This window comes from Limulus polyphemus, unplaced genomic scaffold, assembly GCF_000517525.1.
Source record: "Limulus polyphemus unplaced genomic scaffold, Limulus_polyphemus-2.1.2 Scaffold4930, whole genome shotgun sequence".
In the NCBI taxonomy this organism is placed as follows: Eukaryota; Metazoa; Arthropoda; class Merostomata; order Xiphosura; family Limulidae; genus Limulus; species Limulus polyphemus.
In genome coordinates, this window is record NW_013670540.1 from 20,236 (window position 1) to 42,505 (window position 22,270).

The window sequence follows — 22,270 nt, forward strand, 5'->3', positions numbered from 1 at the left end:
CTGTTGAAAATCCAATTATGTCACTTGTTCTTGTGTAAAACCATCCACCCTTCTTTTCTTGGTTATGATGTCATTCAGAATGGCAGTTGACTGTTGAAAATCCAATTATGTCATTTATTCTTGTGTAAAACCATCCATCCTTCTACACGTGGTTGTGAATTCTGACTGTGAGGATATGACTTATGGCTTTATGTAAATGCTTAACCTTGAACCCGTTCCACTAATAATGATTCTTTAACTTGCTATATATCCATTCTTAATCAAAAATTACACTTTAGCTACATCTAACATTGAAGTATAATTCCAGTCATTGGATTCTTTTCACAGTAAATAGGGTGGCACTTTAATAAACTGTTTTATCCTTTAACTTAATCAGTAATTTAGTATACAGAACAAAACTACTTTTGGTTTCCTAAGAATTATTGAATTCTTTAGTCTAGTGATCTCGTTCCTAAATTGGAAGGACTAGGCCAAGTTATGGATGGATTTCGTCGTTCATTTGAGTACATTCAGGACTATGTCAGTATCTATGGTTTAAAGATATGGCAAGAAGAGGTTTCCAGAATTATCAACTACAATGTAGAACTGGAATGTAATGCTTTTTTGAGACACAAGGTGAGTTTGTTGTGCTACTGATTTTAGTTCTTTGAACATGCTATACATCCATGGTTAATAATTTATGTGTAATTTAATCACTTTATAATACAGTCATATATGTACATTTTTTAATTTGTGTTTGTGTGCTATTGTTTCTTCCTCTTCAAGAAAAAGATAAATTTTCTGTGCTATGACAACTAAACAAAAATACAGTACAGCTACAATCCTGAGAGAAAGCCTAGATAACCTTGTAACCTTCCAGTAAATATATAATTAATTCAACTTCATCTTGCTATGCTATTCTTGATATAAATTTAAAGAAAGGTAGTGTAAGTTTAAGAGATCATTGATTTTAATATTATGAAGTTCATAAAAATATGTTTCAATAAAGTAATTATTTTAAAGGTTTCAATTGTTTTTAAACTTAAATATTTAAATTAGTATTTTTGTGAATTTTTCATTCTTTTTATGAGTTAACAGAGTGAAACATTGTTCCATTGTTGTCACAACAATCAACATTTATTAATAGGTTCAAGATTGGCAGAGTGTTTACCAGTCCAAAAATATTCCCATACCTAAATTCCCTGCTTTGGATAATTCATCTGTTAACTTCATTGGTAGACTTGCAAGGGAATTGTTAAGAATAACAGATCCAAAGTAAGTTCTCATGTGTTTAGTTTGAGGTTTCAGAAATGAACAAAGAATATTTCCAGATTTAGTGAGTTTAATATTAGTTAAAAGATTTAACTTAGAGTTTCATAAGAATGCTATAGAATATTTGCAGTTTATGTGAGGTTATAAAAAAGTAATGGTATCACAGGTTTAGTTTGTATAAAACTAGAACAGAGTTAGTCAGTTCACTTTGTGAATCTTGATGCTGTGATGAATGTTTTTCTTTTAATTTCTTAGAAACAAGAATTAAATGTTTGCATATTTCTTTCAAAGCTACATAAGGACTTGCTGTTTCTAGTTTTGACCCAGTACCTGTGGGTCTGAAACTTTAGTATGCCTTTTCTGAGATTCCTCGGTCAGATTATTGTGACATAATTTTGATATCACTTTGGTGCTCCAATTGATATCTGAAGCTTTCATTTCTATTCGGACCCTGAAGCTTCACAGCAGGTAGTTTTTAATCGAGGAATCAAGTTTATTGCAAATTTTGGGGATCTAACTTCTCTACTGAAATTATAGAGTTAGAGGATGGGACTTTGGTCATTGATTTGGATTTTCACAGAATTAGTTTGATTTGTCTACTTTTTTTTTGTCTTAGTAGAGTTGAAAGAAAAGACCTTTTATATTCTGTTAGCCAAAAAGTAACCTTAGATATTGATATTTTACTGGTCGACTGTGTCTGTATTTGTATTTTGAACCTATTTTAGATATGAGATACAGCCAAAAATCTTTTCAAAGATTTTGTTTTTCCCAGAAACCTATAGAAGTCATCAATTTTATTGTATAATAAAAAATCTTTGCTGTAAGTTTAAGAGTTATTTATTTACATCTTAATACTTTATCATTGCACTGAGAATTTCACATCACATTTTATAACACATATTTCTATTACATTTTATCACGGTATTTTGCAAATTTTTTTATCCTTTCAGTTTCTCTGCATAGATAATGTTGGTTGTTGATACCATTTCCTGAATTTAAAAAAAAGAATGTAAAATTACTTATTCAAATTTTATAAAATAGACTATTTCTAAGTGTTTGTGTACAATCCGAGGAAAATTTAAAATTTTCAAATCTATTGTCTTTTCATGGGCCGAAATTCTTTAACTGTTTTGTTTGATGTCATTTCCCAAACTTTATTTATTTAAACCTTTTTTAGTATTTTGAGGGCCTGTTTCATGGGTCCTGATGCCTTTGTTTCCCTCTGTGGTGCCTTTGACTGGCTAAGAAATGTTTGGCCTCATGCCCTATTGAATTCTGTTCATTTTTGGTAAAATATGTCCACTTTTTATTATATTTTTTGACCATCTTCTTTTTCAACTGTATTTGGCAGAAAACCTCCACATATTGTTCATACAGTAAGTGAGAATTAGAAAAAATATGATACCTTTCTATAGACCTTCAGGAAGCAGAATTATGGGGCTTAAGGGTTATTGAGCAAAAAATTGCCCAAACCTTTTTGAGTCAAACCTAAAAAGTAATACTTAGGTGCACACCCTCACAATCCCATTACTATGCTTGCAAAGTTTCAGGTCTCTCGGTTATTTCATCTTGGGGTTATGGCAGTCATGCAAATACAGACAGACATGCTCTTTCATTATTATAAATGTATGTCAATAAAATTGGTATCAAAACTAGTTTATAATTCATCTTTTAATATCATATATATGATTTAATTTCTTAAACTGAAAGAAAATATTAAAAACAAAATGCTAAATATCCTTTCTTGTGTGTCACATTGCCATTTCTTCTTGTCTTGTTGGTCAGATTATATTGTATTACACCTACCATACAGTGTCTTTAGTGGTTAACAAATTAGAAACTCACATTTCAGACATTGACAAGGTAGAATATAAGATAACAACTTCCTGCCTTTTTGATTTGCTGAGATATCAATATGTTTAGCAAACCTACCAGAGTAGCCCCGCCCACTACTCCATTCTTTGAAACCTCTTGTCTGCTCACTCCTACATCTCTTATGTACATGTTTATAACCAAATGAAAAAACATATTCCAAAATACTTGTATCTGACAGTCATTTGTAATTGGCTTGAAGGGGAAAGATGGATTTTTACTGGAAATATTTAAGTCTGTTGACTGAGTTGTTTCTCTGAACAGAAATATAATAAGTTAGAAAACCAGGTAAATTAGTGATTTTATGTGAACTAGTGTAGTAATTTGATAATGTTTCGATTTTCTAAAATGAAATCTACAAAAATTAATTTGTCTTCCCCCTCCATTTGAAAGAATACACAAGGCTTACGGTGAGGCTTGGCAAACATGATGCACAAGTACAAATCAATTTTGTAACATTGTATTTACAAGAAATCATTGCTTTTCAATACATTTTTATTTATTTTTATTTTTTAAGAAAATAACTAAAAATGAAGCATTTGAATAAACAGTAATAATATATGTACATGTTGATATGCACTTATACACTTTGTATACCTATACCTCTAAATTCAGACCACCCTAGAAGGATAACTAACATCCAAATACCAACCAAGTTGATTGGATTGGCCCAGACTTTGTACAGAGCCATATCATATAACATTTTCTCACACTATATTACTTTATACATTTCTCATTGCAACCACTGTACTATAAACAAGCTAGTAAATCCTTTCCCACTGTATTCTCAGAGCCAGGATTACAATAAACCTTGTGGGAATCTCACCTTATTGCAGCTATCAATAGGTGCTTCTATGCTACCTCTGATTCAGCTTGTACTTCTATATAGAGGATTTTAGCACTATAATAATAGAGGATTTATCAAGATACTTCTATTATTACATTACTTTTTTCCACCCTATACTGGAATGTTAATGAGAAAAGGTGACCGTAGAAGGCATTGTGTGAGCCATCTAAATTCCAAGGACAGGTGATGAATGATTATTGTTTAAGATGGGAGAGCATGTGAACATACACACAAAAATCTCATGAGAAGTTAGATTATATGAGAACACAAATTGTAAATGAAGGAAAGGATTCATAGTTCATAATCTTTACAAAACCAATGAAAATAACAGTAGTAATGTAGAGAACTATCCTTTTAATTTAATCTTAAATTTCAAAATGATTAGTTTAGTGTTATAAAAAAGGTAACCATCATTGCTGGTTAACTTGGGGTTAAATAAAAGTAGCACAAAAATTGTATGTGTGGCTAACCTATTATGTATTCATATGAAATATGGTAAGCTTTTAGTAAAGTGTACAATGTTGTTGTACAAAAAATCTGATATTTTACAAGAGTATTTATACTCAAGATATGTCTGTGAATTGACAATGTCAGTCTTACTGATGTGCATGTGAATAATAAAATACTTTTGTCCATTTTACAGTTTGCATTTTGTATTTGCAAAGCCCTTACAACCTCTGAAATGCAAATCTAAAGTTTTTTTCACTATCCCTGTATATTTTATCTAGTATTTACCACAAACTGTCATTAAATCAGCAGTGTAAGATGAATTGAGTAGTTGATAATTCTGACACCAGATGCTTAATACCATGTTGAATGGCATTCTGTAAAAGGCACTTGCATTTCAACCCCACCTGTATGTGTGTGTGTATATATAAAAGTAAGAATGTATTTCCAGATTTCATTGTTTTAAGGTTATTTACTAAAAGATTATTAAGAACTAAAAAGCTACCAGTAATTGTTTTAATTGCTTCAGAACTACAGTGTACATTGATCAGATGAGTGGTTGGTATGACTCCAGAACCCACAGTGAAATCATCAACATGAGAATATTTTCTCTCATACAGGTGAGTTCTGATAAAACTGTTATATATATCTTTTTATTTTAATGTAGGCTGAATAAAAGTTTTAGCATATTAATAATACTTATATATATATATATATATATGAATGTATTCATTCTTTTGAGGGTGTGTGTATACACTATATTATATGTGATTGTGTTGGGTAAAATAAGTTTTTAAAATATTTTTGCTACATGTATACAATAGAAGTAATAAGAATAAGCTATATAGTAAAAACTATAATAGAATATTTAGACAGAAACTAGCAAGTACTGCAGTTATTAGTTCATGTTCATTAACCCAAGTTTATATACTGATCCGTGTGTGTGTGTTACAAAACAACTGATTTTAACAATGTCTGTGACCAGCTACCTTTATCTAATCCATGTTGCTGTTAAACACATTCAGTAGATTTTACAGTGAAAGTAGTTTGGAAAACTTTGTTACTATTACTAGTTTTCATGCTTTATTTTCAGTATCTTTTGTTTGTTACTTGCCATTTCTTGGGAAAATGATTTAGAGATTTCCTAATATGAGTCTCATGTTTATTTAAGGAATCATTAACAGAAAACAATATTATTTTCTGGATAGGTGAATAGTATGCTTTATAATATTTAATTATTTGGAAGTAGGGCTGGGCATGCCCATATCGTGAATCCAAGGGTTGACAGTTTATGCTCCCTTTCCACAAAACATTCACACACTACTTTTGTGTGTAAAGTATCAGAGTGGTTTTTATATCCCACTATTTGGTCATACATGAGTAGCCACAGAGTTAAAAGGTGGGTGCTGTTGACTCACTGCATTCCTTCTATTCTTTAGTTTTAAGTTAGGGCAGTCTGTACAGATAACCCTTGTATAGATTTGCACAAAAATGTTAAAACACCACAAGTAATAATATTTTCCATTTTTTTATAGTTGTTTTTAAATGGTATTTTTTATAATGTTAATAAAACTATTAGAAAATTATTCTTAAACTAATATTACACTTAAGTTAAAGTTGTGTATGAGTTTAAACTTAACTAAAATCTGATGATGTTGGCTAAACCTTTCACCATATATTAATTTTAAAGTTTAAAATATTGTTAACAGTGAGGCTGCTGAACTGATAGATTAATTTTTATTAATAAAGATTTTAGTTTTTAGCTGTATTTATTTAAGATATTTAGTATTTTTAGTTAATTTGCTTTAAAGGATTGTATTTGTAAATTATAAATTACTATTAGAATGATTTAAATTCTGATCTATATATTTAAATTACTTTTGATCAGAACTTTATAATAGTAAAGAATTCAAGAATATATTAAATTTTAACCTTTCCAGAGGAGTGTTGGAACTCCAGGACTGACAGGACTTGACAGACTTTTATCTTTTATGATTGTCACTGAACTTCAAACTATAGTTGCTACTATAGAGAGGTCAGTATTAAAGGACAAGACATGGATGGACACTCTTAATGCTCTTCACAGCTACATCAAAGGAGGTCACTGTCTCATTGGTAAGTCTTAAGTCGTACTAAACTGTGTTTGATATGAATAGTTACTGTTTGATAAATCAGGTTTTCTGCTCAGTTTCATATATGAGTACCCTAACCTCTTATAATTGTGATCAAGTTTTTTTTTGTTTTTTTATGATTACTCAATTTTTTAACCCGTGAAGAGGTTGGACATTCTTGTTGACTGCCACAGTTGTGTCACTAATGGCCTAAAGCTTGTTGTTAAGTTATATTCTTATTTTGTTTTTAAGATAAGGTAAGGTTAGGCATTGTCTAGTTTTATTATTATACTCTGTTATAGAAGTTGTTTTGCATAACTTAATGTATGGACTTGTAGCAAATGTACATCTCCTAAGTTGGCTAAACCTTGTGAGATATTATGTTTACTCCAAAAATATCTTTAACAGCAAGGATACCCCTGATGAAGTAGTACATTCTTATCTTTTCAGCAAGAAGTTAATAAAAGCATAGTTAGTTAGCTATACTCATTACCACAAAATATCTAACTGTATGATCAGTATGTTAATATTCTCTCTCTCTCTATTTGTTTTGTTTTTAATTAAAGGTAAAACTACTACATTATACAACTACTTACTATCACAGATGTTTGGTATTCTAGATAAAACTGCTCTACTACACATCTATTTGTTATCACTGTGATGTTTTTATTCAAAATCAAACAACTACACTACACAACTACTTACTGTCACCCTGATGTTTGGTATTCCAGATAAAACTACTACACTACACAACTACTTGCTATCACCCTGATGTTTGGTATTCATGATCAAACTACTACACTACACAACTACTTACTGTCACCCTGATGTTTGGTATTCTAGATAAAATTAATAGACTACAAAACTACTTACTATCATCCTGATGTTTGGTATTCTAGATAAAACTACTACACTACATGACTACTTACTATCACTGTGATATTTTTATTCATGATCAAACTACTACACTACACAACTAATTACTGTCACTGTGATGTTTGGTATTCTAGATAAAACTATTACACTACACACCTACTTACTGTCACTGTTATGTTTTCATTCATGATCAGACAACCTGCTGTGTAGTCATTTTCTAACAGTATTTTGTATTTCTTGTGGGGGAAAGTGTGTGTGTATACAAACGTATACAACAAATATATTATATATATGTTTGTATGGTCTGTTTTTAATGATCAATTTTTTGTTATATTGAAGGTCAGCCTGCAAGAGTGTATAGTCAGGCCATAACAAAAGCTACAAAATCACTTACTCTGTTTTTAGAAAGTATTCAGAAGGTGAGTGGTCAGATTCTGAAGATTTTTCTTTCAGAGCTTCATGCACTAACATTGTACAAAGTGCCATTCAACATGGTATTATGAATTGATGTCAGTTATCAACTTTTAATGTTACCCTGCACTGCTGACTTCACAATAGTTTGCATTAGAGTAAAAAAAATACCAATTACAATATACAGAGATATTGAAAAAACCTTAGATATGAATTTAGGAAGATTGCAGAGCTTATGTAAATGCAATATGCAAACTGTATGATGGACAAAAGTAATTCTAGTTTTCACATCAACGTTACTTTGTACTCTGACTTGTTGCAGAGTTGTCACATTGACTTCATAATTTCATAAATATATCTTTAATAAAAAATATTAGTAATACATCTGATTTTTTATTTGCAACAGACTTGTGCTGTTTACTGAAAGCTTTCCAGAATTTCATGAAGGTGCACTTTATAACAGTAAATTTAAAATTTAATGAACAATATTTCTCCAGTATGGGGTTGAGCCCTTGGACCATCTCTGTGCACATTCAGTTAAATGATTATTTGCTTTAACCCTCTTGTTACGGGTAAGTCAGTATGTGCAGGTTACAACCTTTTACAGAGTTACATTCAAAATTTAATTAAACTACTTACTATCACTGTATACAAATAAACTTGGCATCAAAACATGGATGATAAATCAAATTTTGATATTATATAATCTTTTAAGTTCTTAATTTCATATGAGAATATTTTTAAAAATTCTCAATCTTCCCTAGTATGAAACTTGTGACATTTGTTCTTTAGGTGTTCCCTCTTCTATAATTTATTTACCACCCATCTCTGAAGTACAGAATTTAACTTAGATTACTCAGTATAATATAGATATTACTAAGGCAAAGTCTAATTTTTATAGCATTCAATCTAATCTGTTTCTGGAGTCATGACATAGAAAATAAGACCTACTTATCATGTCCACCTGTCATCCTCTTTTTCACAATGTGCCAATAATTCTCTCGTAATGTTTAGTAAAAGCATGCCCAATATTGTTAAGATACATTAATTACTTTCATAATTGTACTATGTATACTTTCAGGGTTTCATCGTAGTTACAATACTGTGTAAAATACACAAGCCCATTTCCATAGGTTAACAGGTTAGGTAATACCTGAATAAAACTACTGTCTTACTAAGTTAGGTAAAACATGAATAGAATAGAACTATTATGTTACCAGGTTAGGTAACACATTGTCAGAATGAAACTACTGTGTTACCAGGTTAGGTAACACACTTAAAGTCTTAAGAGAGCCTACAGTATAACACCTACACCCTTTAAATGTACTTTTTTTTTTAGTACAGTCATAAAGTTTTCTAAACGTTATTTAATTTTGCACCTTTAATGTTTTAGTATAGTGTATAAAAATATAATGAAAAATTAATCATATATGAACCATGTATAGTTTGATTAAATATAAACTATATTACCAAACATACATGGACATCACGACCTAAGAAGTCTGTGTGTTTTCATTTTATTGAGGAATAGGCTCGTTTTAGGCCTAAACCACAGCCTGTTACTAGTACCTGTTACCAATCAGTTGCATACATCTGATGAAATGGATTACCATAGCAACCCCAGTGGTATTGAAATATTTGGTTCTCACTTTCATATACTGTTGTCATTTACAAAAATACACAAAGTTTGAATAGTCTTTAACATAATTCTAGATACACAGGAAAAGTAAGCTGGACTTTGACTGAAAAAGTGTAGATAACGTGAAATAATCTGACCAGTTTTGGATCATGTGTATAATGCTTCTGTTATAATATTTGGATTATGTAAATATCAGTATTAATCTAATGAATAAAATTGATCAAAGTTGTATCTTGAGCATGATTCAAGATATTCAGAAAAAAATAGGTGAAATTTTAGATTAACAATTAAATAAAATTGTTAACTTTAAATGATTAAGTTTTAGGTTAGAAAACAAATCCATTTATTTGATGTTTAAGATTCAACATGAGTTTATAGGATACTTATCTTTACAAGAAGAAAACCTTGTCACAGTATAGTATGTATGTTGCTTTACCCATGGTGGGCACATCACAGATAGTCTATTGCACAGCTTTATGCTTAACGACAAACAAACAAATGTTGCTGTTTAACAGTCATGAAAAACTTTTAAATTAATTCATTATGGTCATGTCATCTTTATCTCTTATTTTAGTTGCAAATATTATTCATTTGATGACAACACAAACTTAACTATTTTATTTTTCTTTACTAGCAACTTTTATTCTATTCTGTAGGTTGGACAGATGCAGTTGTTGAGAAGGCAAATTAAGTTTGAACTAAACACAACTTGTAAGTTTGACTCCAAACACTTGGCAAGTGCTCTTCAGACAATGAATCAGTGAGTTTCTCTGTTTTATTATGTTGTTGAACATGCAAAAAGCAAACAATGTCCTATAACTATCATAATTTTCTGTGATAAGAGCCTTTAAAACATTCAGTTAAGCTTGTTGATTTGATTCCCATGACAATAAATTTGAAAATAAATGATGAAATAGGCAATTCTCCATATAGAAAGCAATGTAATATGATATGACACTCAATAGATTAATACTTTGGCTTTCCATTGATTATATATAATGTGTAAAACATCAGAGAGAATTATTTGCAGTTTAAGAAAGAGAGGAGATGACAGGTACATGGGTCTAATTTTTTAGCTTATGGCTCCGTAAACAACTATGATTGAAGGCTATAAAAATTATGCTTTTCCAGAGTAATAGCTATATTATAGTGAGTAATTTACATTAAATTCCATACTTCTCAGAGGGATGGTAATAAATTAAAGAAGAGGAAGACCTAGAAAGCAAATGTCACAGTTCTCATGCTGAGGGAGATTGAGGATATTTTAAATATTTCCTTATAAAATTAAGAATATAAAACTTATATTAAAATTTGATTTATTAACTACATTTTGATGCCAGGTTTATTCATATACATTGATAATAAAGTAATTTAGTTAAATTTTGAATGTAACTCTGTAAAAGGTTGTGACATGTGCACATTGCCCTACCTATTGCAAAGGGGTTAAGTGATAAAACTTGCAATAAAAATAAGAAAATTAGAAAACAAGCTCTTATTCCATAACATGACTATCATCATAACCTGTATAATACAGAAAGGGCATAGAATTACTAGAATGAATACTATTTGTAATACAAAAGATGTTACAAAAATAATTTTAAAAATACATCCAGTGTTCTCCATTATGTATATATCTGTACATGAATCACTTATAAAAATAATAATTCACAAAGAAAGTATTTTACCTTTATGCATACACAAAAAATAGTCATTATGTAACGGAAATATTATTCACATATGCTCACACATACAGAAATATTAATAGCCAAAGATGTGTGTGTAATATTGTGTTTGTGTAGTGTTTAATTTTAAATAATCCATTCTATTTATAATCAGTATAAGTGTCTAGGTGATTTTGAAATATTATTTGGGTTCTGTTCAGGCTCAAACAGAATCTGCAGAAATAATACATAGACCTTTAAACAATTTATTTTGAACATCAGGGCAGTAAAACATATTTGCCTATGAATGTAATAAAAACAAGCACTTACTTATGTTGTGACAAAAGAAAAAAATATTTTCAAAACAAAGTCATATTCATTACAAGTAATCAGTTTTTGTTTTGTTTTTTTCAATAATAATATACTGGTAGCTGTAAAATTGTGCAACTGTGCATACCGATGAACTGTGCTAATGCATGAATATATAATTTATTTAAATACATTTCCACTGGTTTGAAGGACTATAATTATCTTAAGTGCTTTTGTAACTGTTGCAGTGTGACCATAGGCAATGTATTTATTTCATGGATCATTTTAATCCAGTGAATTCCAAGAGAATTCCACTTTTTTTTTACATTTCTGTGGATTTGAGAATATTCCATGCTTTTTTGTCAAACATCAACACCCATGTATTTGCTCTGGACCTAGTCATATCATCTCAGTAAGATGGTACACGGGCTGGCTGATTCAAAGAGCTGGATAAATCATTCCTCCAGTGATTTTGGTCATTTCTGAAATTGATTTTCCTTCTCACTATGATAAAATCAACAAGCAGTTATTTAAAGACTAATAACAGTTCAAGCCTATTTCTTTGTCTACTGAACATGCAGCAGCTGGAGAGTCCAGTTTCTAATTGTGATGATGACATCATTTCCTCACATTCTTCCAGTAAAGGCAGTAGGCCCAAAAAAGTTCCAATCCAATTTTTTTTTATATTGAGTTATTTGTTGCAGGGCTTTGTTAGCTGGTATAGAAGCACACTATAAAGATCCCAGTAAACCATATCCTAAAGAAGAGAACCCTTTGCTCTATGAACTGTCTTGTTATTTAGACTGGGCTGGCATATCAAATCCTCTGGCCAAAGTAAGTATTTCAAACAGCATAGTTGTACTTTTATAAACCAAGATGTCTATGTGAACTTCCAAACTAAAGCCATTATTCATAACAAATTTCAAAAACATTAACTTATCACAATTTCCTGAATAACTGCTTGTATAAACTAAAATTAAAGATAATTTCATTTCTCAAAAAAAAGCACAAAAGGTATAATTTTTAAAGGCAATTATCTGTGGTAATAACACCCAAAAGCATTGTGGATCTTCTCACTACTTTAAAATTTCCCAAAGGTGGCAGTAATTCAAAAAATGTAATGAATATGGGTAATTGTAATTCTGTAAATTGTTTGTGAAATACACAAGTATTAGCATTCATTTACATTTGGAAGAAGTAGATTGTAACAACTCAATATATAGGTTACTATAGTTCTTGAATTCATTGCGTGCAAGCACACATTATTTTGAATATGTACAGGAAATAGCTTTTCTTTCAATTTAGGTCACAAGACTTCTGTGATTTTAATACTGTAAGATTTATCTAAAATGCGTGTATCTATATAAATATAAGTGTACTGTCTGTTGCACGTCCATGTAACTGCTTCCCAGGGTGTGGATAGATCTTCACCAAACTTGGTATGGAGGCTCATTGGGTCCATGGGGAGATACATACAAGTTTTCAGTTTTGTGTTTTGTCCTTTTTAGGGGCATTTTTGCTTTTTTTATCACTTCCTCACCTCCTGTGGATGGGTCTTCACCAAATTTGGTATGGAGGTTCATTGGGAGAAACACAACATTCTGTGATTTTAAAACAGTGAGATTTATCAATAATGCTTATTTATAAAATTTTAAATATGTATAGGAAAATGAGCTGTATCACTTTCATAGATGTAAGGAATGTGTTTAATGGATAAGAAAAAACATATATCATAAAAAGATAGCAATAAAGAGACAGAAATAATATGTTCAATGTCATTTTTTTGTTTTAAATTTTTCAGATTTACATCACAACCAAACCACTACAACATCTTGCTCTTTTTATGTTTCTGTTCACAGTATCTCTACTCCCTAAACTAACTTACATCAAAAGCCTTGGTAAGCACATTTGAAAACTTAAGTGCTCTTTTTATGTTTATGTTCACAGTGTCTCTACTCCCTAAACTAACTTACATCAAAAGCCTTGGTAAGCACATCTGAAAACTTAAGTGCTCTTTTGTACAAAGCAGCACTTAGCTAAAAGGTGTTAAAGTACTTACGTAAAAAGTCTTTGTAAATTATTTTAATTGTAGTTACTTGCTCTCCCAGCTTTTTCTGGTATCAAATGTTATGATAAACCCCTAGTTAATGTAGTAATTCAAGGATTAGCTTTATGAAATGTCTTGGTAATTCAATGTTTACAAAGTTGATTAATGCATCTTTAGAATAATTTTAGTGTTAACTAAATGAAATGACTTGGTCAGTCCATGTTTACAAAGTTGATTGATGGAACCTATATAATAATTTCAGTGTTAACTAAATGAAACGTCCTAGTAATTCCATGTTTACAGATTTTATTGATGGATTCATTGTGTAATTTTGAGGGTTAAATAAATGAAAAATTTGGTAAATCCACAGTGAAGTTACTTCTCAGATAAAAGGTTTCATAGCAAGTATGTTTTATACAATTCTAAGAATGTATGAGTGAAATCAAAGAAGAATATGTAATAATATGTCAACTACACCATATATCCAATGACAAGGTTCACCAGGCCAGCTGGGAAATTACAGACAGGGTAGTGGTCTAGATACTATTTATATCATCAGTTGTAATGATGTGAAGTAGATTAAATAAGTGAACTGTTATCAGTGTTATTTATTATTATTCAGAAGAATTAGCAAATCAATAAGCTAGTTATTTCAAAAGTCACTTTTCTAAGATTCTGTGTTTGTTTCAGTAATGATGAAACCTTGCCTCTATTCATCTTCATCAAGCTACTATACTAACTGGTCATTACTTTGTTCTATACTAGCACTTGTATGGTGGTACATTTTATTTTTAATATCCTGTATTGAATGTTTTCTTAGGCAAATGTAAGTAATTTACTGTTGCTAAGATGCAAGTGTAGTTATGCTATATTATCATCGTAGGAGGACTGGTGAGTAGAAAAGGAGTAGAACCTGTTGATGGATTCCCTTTTGTTATTGGAACACTTACTTTCCTTCGTCAATTTCATCAAGATAACACTGGAAAGTACTTGACCTACATCGGTCAATGGGTCAAATCAGTTGTGGAGTCTAATACAGGGTATGTTAACCTTAACTAAATTTAATTATGACCCAATAAATTAGTTTGGTACACTGGTGGCATTAAAATTTGCATCAGTTTAACTGTCAAATCTGACTCAGAATTTAAAGATACAATTGACACCATATCTCTATTTCAGTCAATGTGTAAAATAATTATTATTATTAGCTTATGATCAAATCTACACACACACACACACATCAGAACTAAAAATGTGTATCTAGTAATGAGCTTGGTTAATTAAATATAATGTTCAAACTATATTACTTGTAATCATTATAATACTTAGCTTACTGTGGACTCTTTCCACATTTATCACTGTTTGATTCTTACCAGATACCTTCTGTATTCCAGGGAAAGGATTATTTTACCATTTCTTGATAATATTTCAAACTGGAATCTAACCCAAGAATGGGAATTTTCTTCACACATTAGGCTTATGACTTTTTGTGCTCAATATGGCCCTCTATATTCTTGCCAAGTGTCTTTATATGTTATATGCCCAGTATGAGCAACTCTAGGTTCTTGCCAAGTGTCTTTATATGCCCAGTGTGAGCCACTCTAAGTTCTTGCCAAGTGTCTTTATATGTTATATGCCCAGTGTGAGCAACTCTAAGTTCTTGCCAAGTGACTCCGTATATCCAATAGTATCCAATCTAGGTTCTTGCAGAGTGACTATACTTGCCCAAAATGAGCCACTCTCCTCTCTTTCTGGAATAAGATTGGAATATTTAAACCAATCCGACCTTTATACCTAGAAAGTACTAACTTATATTTTTATTGTTATTCAAAATGAACTTATTAGCTTAGGTATCTGTTTTATTTTATTTTAGTGAAACTTTCAAGATAAGACAACTGATGTTTAAGAACATTTTGTTTTACATTCATTGTACCAGAAATGAGACACTTACAACAGTGCATGGAAAAATACACTAAACATTTTCTGGAAAACTAGATGACCTTCATGACATCACTCAACTCCCTTTATATATCACTCATTCGATTACACCACTATTCCCAGTTTGCCCCTGAAGAAGAAAGGTGGACCTTTCAAAAGTGCTTAAGTTATAGGGTTTTTCTCATCTTGTATCAAGACTTCTTGAGCCTATGTGTTTTTCTGACATCGTGGATAGTGGTTAGGTGGATGGTAATGACATATTTATATATGTATCAAAAATTAGTTTCAATTTATGTAAATGTTCTTTATTATCTAATCTTTATAAGAAAAAGATTCCAAGACAAAGCAAGAAAAGATACATCTCTAAGTTCACCAAACTACAAACCACCATTCAGTTATTCATGACATTTATTTCAGAATGTCTTAATAGCCAGAGCCTTTTTGAACTTCAGTGTTCTTTCATCTGAATAGAAAGTCAAGTTTAATATCCTAGTTGCATTCCATAGCATTAAAATGTGAGTTGTTACAGATAGAAGTACAATGTTTTATAATCCTTTGAAATTATTCCCAAATTCAACAGGAAACTTAATGCTAGGATGTTGTTTGTTTACATATGTTAAAAATGGTTTGGCCTGATCCTTATTGTGGAATAGAACACAAGCATCATCAACATTTCTTGTGTAAAATAAAGGTTTGAGTTCATTCATACAATTGGCTAACCACTATCTTTCATAGTGTGATATGAATAAGTCTGATAGTTTTGGGTCAAGGCAGCATTGCCACACCATCTGCCTGATCAGCTGTAGGAAGTCCTTTTGACTAAAGAACTTCTTCTCATCCAAGGACAAAATTAATAAAATACAGAACTGCCTTGTCATGTATATAAATGTCCTTAAAAGGCTACATTGGGTCCACTACCAGAGATTATAGAGCATCATTCATGTTGTACATCATACTATAGAATGTGACTGTCAATTTGAAGTAAAAGAACTTGAAATTCTATTCAAAGCAACAGATGAAAAAAACATTAGGGTTTAAAGCTCTCATCATTAAGACTTTCCAACTTTAAATACATATCATAGAAAATTCTTTCAACATTAAATTATAAGTGTAACAAGTCAATACCTGGCTTCTTGTGCATGTAATTTTGTACCATTTTCCTACTTATATGTAAATATCTGTACATTGTCACTTATCATATTAATATAATAAAAACCACAATACATTTTAGGTTATTTTTCCAAAATAACTAAAGAAAAGATATAAAATTATTTTACTGTCTGTGCATTTTAATATTCATTATATTTTTTTATGACAAAAGCTTTGAGAGTAAGTGCCAGACTCAATTTTTTATAATGCTGTCGTTTCTTATATAAAAAGTTGCTTTCTTACAGATCAGGTCGTAGTGATGTTCCTGTGGATATTGTCAGTTGCTTAGCATTTTTAGAGGAACTTAGAGAGTTTGGAGAGATTCCCCTCAAGGTTTGTTCTACACTTTCCTTTCTGTTTTATAATTATCTTCACCAGTTGTATACTGTCATGTAATATAACAATGATTATCTTTTATACTGTACAACTTAGTATATTTTCAGATTATTGCAGACTACTTTCCACACAACTTAGCAGAATTTTGTTTTTAACAGTCATATACACAGTATTTAGTGAATTAATAGTTTATTTATATTTCATACATTTTTTATACTAATAGTTGTCATTTTTTTCAGACTATCACAAACTATGTTCCACACTACCTGGTAGAAGAATTCCGTAGATTGTGAAGCATAGTCTGCATTGTCAGAGGTTTGATCTTATAGGTGCATCATAATAGACAATAATATAAAACTTGTTGATGTATATACTACTTAATAGAATCATGTAAATGAACAAAATGACTAAGGTATCTTTAACAAATAACTTCAGACTGAAACAACAACTCTTTAAGCAAGAAGATAATAAAGTGATTACCTTTCTTCATAGTTTTGTATGTGATTTTTTTTAGACCTACTGAATTGCAGACCTCGTCCAGCTATTTTTTGATGTTCTAGTGATGTTTGCACTCTTTTGACCCTTAGTTTGCATTGTTTGAATGATTTAATAAACAGATCATATAAAAGGTTGGAAAACTATTTATTTATGTTTTTGACAATGTACATTGTACCTGACTTTTTGAATAAGTATTTCTTTATAAGTTAAGTTAAGTTACAATCCTTTCAGTTTGCTTCTTAAGAACCGGAATTTACATTTTCATAGAATACATAGCCTATCCAAATATTTATTTAACACATTGATGAAGTACCCAACTAAACAGAAATTACATAGGTAATTCAACTACTGCATAATACAATGATTTTACCCCTGTGTGAACTGGCATCCTGCTAAAGCTATATTGACACCAATCGTGTTATACATTTTTAAATTTATCGAGAAAAAAGTCGTGTTTAAACAGTGTGGCTAAAAGTCCTCCTTTATTGTCCACATCATCAGATGCTGCATAAGAAATAGGCTTTCCCTTCAAAGTGGTAACATTTCCACCCACAGTCTGCAGCAGAGCATCTCCAGCACATATGTCCCACTTTTTGGTGAATGACAAATGAATGTAAGCAGAAACGAGACCTTGGAGTACTTGTAACAGCTTGAATCCTGTTATGAATTAAGGTGATATTTTATACATGTAAAAAAAAACATTCATTACACTATATTTTATTAATTTCTTTGTAAAAGCATCATTTGATTAACTGTTTAGATTATAATCACTACTAATAGAAAATACTTTGTGTTTTTCACAATACAAACTTTAAAGATTAAATATATCTAAAGAATTTTTCTTGTTATCACCATCTTATCTTTTTATGTACATTTTTTGCCACCAGATGTCTAATATTTTAGAGCATATTTCCCACCATCAAATGTGTGTGTTGATCTACTTATCTACAATTTACATCATTCACCATGTTTATTTACATTTCTTACAAGCAGTATCTGTTAATCTTCCTCTCAGTGGTAAGTTTAAGGGCTTATAATACTACAAATTTGGTTTTGATACCAAAGTGGTCACACCACAAATAGTTCATTTTTATCTTTGTTCTACAGCTAACCTAACTTGCCACTCTGTTTCATGACATTGTTTACTACAAAGTTCACTAAGAAATGTGCAGGTGTTATGTACTCATATTTAAAATATCAACAAAGACCTTCTCCTCCGGCTAAAGTGATGGTTTCCTCTCCTCCAAATGCTCTTGCTGCAAAATCAGCCCCTAATCTTGCTTCAGTGCGAGATACAACAATCTCAGGTTCCGTTGTCCACTCTTTAAAGAAGGTCTTGCCAATTTTCAGTTGTGATGTTATACCATGGCCAACCCAACCCCACACTGTAAGAAATGGAGGTGGTTTTAATCATACTTAACTACAAAATTACCAAAGGAGTCAATATGAACCCCAAGTAGCTTATGGGTTCAAGACTATGTGAGTTATATAGCCCTAATAACATAAGTTGCACACAAAATGTTCATTTAATCCTATGGACAAATACTAGGGTCTTTTACGTAGAAAATGAGTGATTTTTTAACCAACACAAGAATAAAATTCCTCAGTATGATACAATATGTGGACCAAACTGAACACCACTACAAATAATAAGATATTTTAATATTATGAAAGATAAGTGAGTTTCCTCTCTCTCGAACCTATGAAACAAACAGTCAACTCACATACTCAATGTTGCAGAAAATACACGATAATAACCTTATACATTACAAGTGTACAAAAAACTATCTTTATCAAAGAATTAACAATTTCATGTATAAAGAACACTGTGCCAACAAATGCCATGCAATAGTTCTGTAAAGAAATAATTTTAAACTGAATTAGCAGTATCAAACAGATATCAAGATGTAAAAAAAACTTTGTATACATATCAAAATAAATACTAAACTCTCCAAAAGAAAAAGGCAACAATTAAGTAATTATGAAAGTGTAAACACTCCAGAGTTTAGTAGTAACATTATTTAAATATTCATGTGTAAAGGAAATAGTCCAGAGCAAAGTACTAATGTTAATAAGTAAGTAATCCATGGCAAAGTAGTAACAATAACACCTGTCAGCATTAAATTTTGAAAAACAGTAATCCCTACCAGTACAAGGGAAAAACAGCAAAAAATGGAAATGGGGTCACTACTAATTTTGTTTTATTTAATCCTTACTATTTTCAGTATACTTCTGATTAAGAACCCTGCAAGTAGCACTCTTGGTTTTCTTTAGGAAATCATCTGTAAGTTGTTGTGCCGTCTCCATCTTCCTTATTAGCATTGATTCTAAGGTGGAGTTTGACAAAGATCCTTGAAAGTCTGTCCTGTTTTTGCAAACAAGTGAGAAAACCCTCTTACGACCTGCATTGCTGTGTGTTATTACAAGGGTAGACTTCATTACTTCCGAGAACTTATCATATTTAAAATTGCCCAGCTCATCTTTCATTTTTCCGATACTACACCAACAGTTGTCTGCTGGCTCGCTAAGATCTACACCAATCAATGAATCACCTTGGTAGGTGAGAAGTTGCTGCTGAAGATAATTCATTGTACTAGCCCAAGGTGCATTCTTTGCAATGAATGGCTTGCATTTTCCAACAAAGTACTCCACCAATTCCAAAGAACAACAGATATATCTGCATGTTTCAAAGTTTCATACTAATTTCTTGCATCTTCTGGAAAGAGAGCTGGCTTCCTTTGTCAAGCTTTGCAAGGAAAGGCTCAACTTCATAACCAATTACCAAGTTCTTATTTTTTAACTTAAGTTTTCTGTCTTTGAAATTGTATGTGGTGTCACAAGTCTGCTTAACAAATCCTTGAATAAAGTAAACAAGATTCTCTGTAAGCAATAGATAATTGGGTCCTCAGACTGAAGAAAGTGATGTAGGCATCCCCTGATCACCATTTCAGGGTTAAGTTTCAGAAGATAACCTGCAACTCCTTTTTTTTCTCCCTATCATCACATTTGTATTTTCAACAGCTAATGATACCCAATTTTCCCACTAGTTCCTCTTGAAGAAGTCCTGCAATATTCTTACCAGTTGATTTTCCAATTAACTTGGGACTAAAAATTAATGCATTTACTACCTTTTCCTTGTTGTTGTCGCAGTATGTCACTACAATAGGTTCCAGTTTACTGCCATCATTGGATAAGTTGAAAGCCCCCTCTGCAATAGTTAGAGAAATGGCCAGCAGTGCAACTGTAAATTGTGAGTAACATTAAAATTATTTTTTGATTCAAGTGCATCTGTATCTCTTATGCAATTTCTAAATCCCGAGACATTTTGGTAAAAAAATTTTGAAGCATGGTCCAAAACTGCCAAAGGAAGATTGTGTTCCACAATGGAGGTGAATAAACATTCCAATCTGATCACATCATTTTCTGATTTGGTATTGGGTTTTACGAAAAATGATTCCAGTTTATTAATTTCAGGTGCCCACAGATAATTTTGCTGGTAGTTAGTGGTGTTGAGATGTTTTTTTTATGTCATTTTCACTTCTGTGAGAAATGTAGAAAACAGTAACATCTGGCATAATTCAGTGTCATTGAACCTTTTCTTTGTTGGGGACAAAACAGAACCATGTTTTTCTGCCATTTTCCTCTCAAAAAATGATCAGTGCACCCTAGATGCTTACTACTTATACACGTTTATAATAGAGTATTTCAAGAGTTTGTAAGATTGAGAAGCAAAGCAGAGAGCCGTAAAATATTTCCAGAAAAAAAGATCAGTGAAAAAATACCAGAATTTTGCATAAAATCTTAAAATTACACAACAATTTGTACAAGCATAAAATGAAAAGAATTTGGAACAATTACATCTCAATCATAAGTGTTGGCAAGTCTGCAATAGATACAAAAATATGAATTTGTTTGAAATGTTAGAAAGTAATGTTACATTAAGTATACAAGTGTAATTGTCCAGAGTGAAACAAAAAAGTAACATTAAGTATATAAGTGTAATTGTTCATGGTGAGGAAAGTAATCTTACATTAAGTACACAAGTATAAATGGCCAGAGTAATGCTACATTAAGTACACAAGTGTAATTGTCCAGAATGAAATAATAAAGTAACATTAAATATACAAGTGTAAGTGGCCAGAGTGATGTAACATTAAATATACAAGTGTAATTGTCCAGGGTGAAATAATACTGTACCATTAATAATGCACAAGTATTCAAAGTAAAACTGATGTTGCTCAACAGTTTAAACATTCAGACTGAACTACTTATATTTCATTAAATATAACACTAAATTTCAAACTACAGTCAGGATGTAGTATGACAGTGTGACTATTTAGACTGAAGTAAGAATGCAACCTTAAATATGAATGTTTAAAAAAATTTCATTAAGAAAAATATTTCTCATCATATCTAATCAAACTCACAAATATTTAGAAACATCATATAAAAGGATTACTCTGTCAGTACTTCAAACAAATATCTTTTATATCCAGATGTTTGCTCCCACCAGTAACAGCAGGTGTTTAAGTAGATGTAGGTAAAGTATATTCAGATGTCTAGAGCACATACCATACACAGTTAGAAATGCAAAGCACAGAACAAAACCACCTGCATAGTTCAAAATATATCCTCTTTTTTTAGAAATGAAGATACATTAAAAATATTCTAGATGTACTGTAAGACTGTAAACCAGGAACAATAAAAACTACAGTAACTACATGTACTGTAAACCATGAACAACAAAAACTATAGTAACTACATGTACTGTAAACCATGAACAATAAAAACTATAGTAAGTACATGTACTGTAAACCATGAACAATAAAAACTATAGTAACTACATGTACTGTAAACTATGAACAACAAAAACTATAG

General features: G+C 31.0%; 2 protein-coding genes across 3 annotated transcripts in view; one reads left to right on the forward strand and one right to left on the reverse strand.

Moving 5' to 3' along the window:
- Positions 1-17,383, forward strand: part of LOC106471871 (WASH complex subunit 5-like) — a gene marked incomplete at its 5' end in the record, with an annotated part of 35,906 nt that extends 18,523 nt beyond the window's left edge. The window contains 11 exons of the mRNA XM_013932497.2: positions 436-615; positions 1,127-1,254; positions 4,947-5,037; positions 6,358-6,532; positions 7,744-7,823; positions 10,111-10,214; positions 12,129-12,258; positions 13,226-13,322; positions 14,355-14,511; positions 16,804-16,891; positions 17,134-17,383. Coding sequence (XP_013787951.1) covers positions 436-615; positions 1,127-1,254; positions 4,947-5,037; positions 6,358-6,532; positions 7,744-7,823; positions 10,111-10,214; positions 12,129-12,258; positions 13,226-13,322; positions 14,355-14,511; positions 16,804-16,891; positions 17,134-17,187 — 1,284 coding nt within the window. The remainder of the gene's footprint in view (positions 1-435; positions 616-1,126; positions 1,255-4,946; positions 5,038-6,357; positions 6,533-7,743; positions 7,824-10,110; positions 10,215-12,128; positions 12,259-13,225; positions 13,323-14,354; positions 14,512-16,803; positions 16,892-17,133) is intronic.
- Positions 17,384-17,515: 132 nt separating this feature from the next.
- The window catches only part of LOC106471872 (putative inositol monophosphatase 3), a 10,178-nt gene continuing 5,423 nt past the window's right edge, over positions 17,516-22,270 (reverse strand). For both annotated transcript variants that reach the window (XM_022400489.1, XM_022400490.1), the window contains exons 4-5: positions 18,601-18,777; positions 17,516-18,049 (exon numbers count right to left, since the gene is read on the reverse strand). In XM_022400489.1, the coding sequence (XP_022256197.1) occupies positions 17,811-18,049; positions 18,601-18,777 (416 nt within the window). In that variant the 3' untranslated portion in view covers positions 17,516-17,810. The remainder of the gene's footprint in view (positions 18,050-18,600; positions 18,778-22,270) is intronic.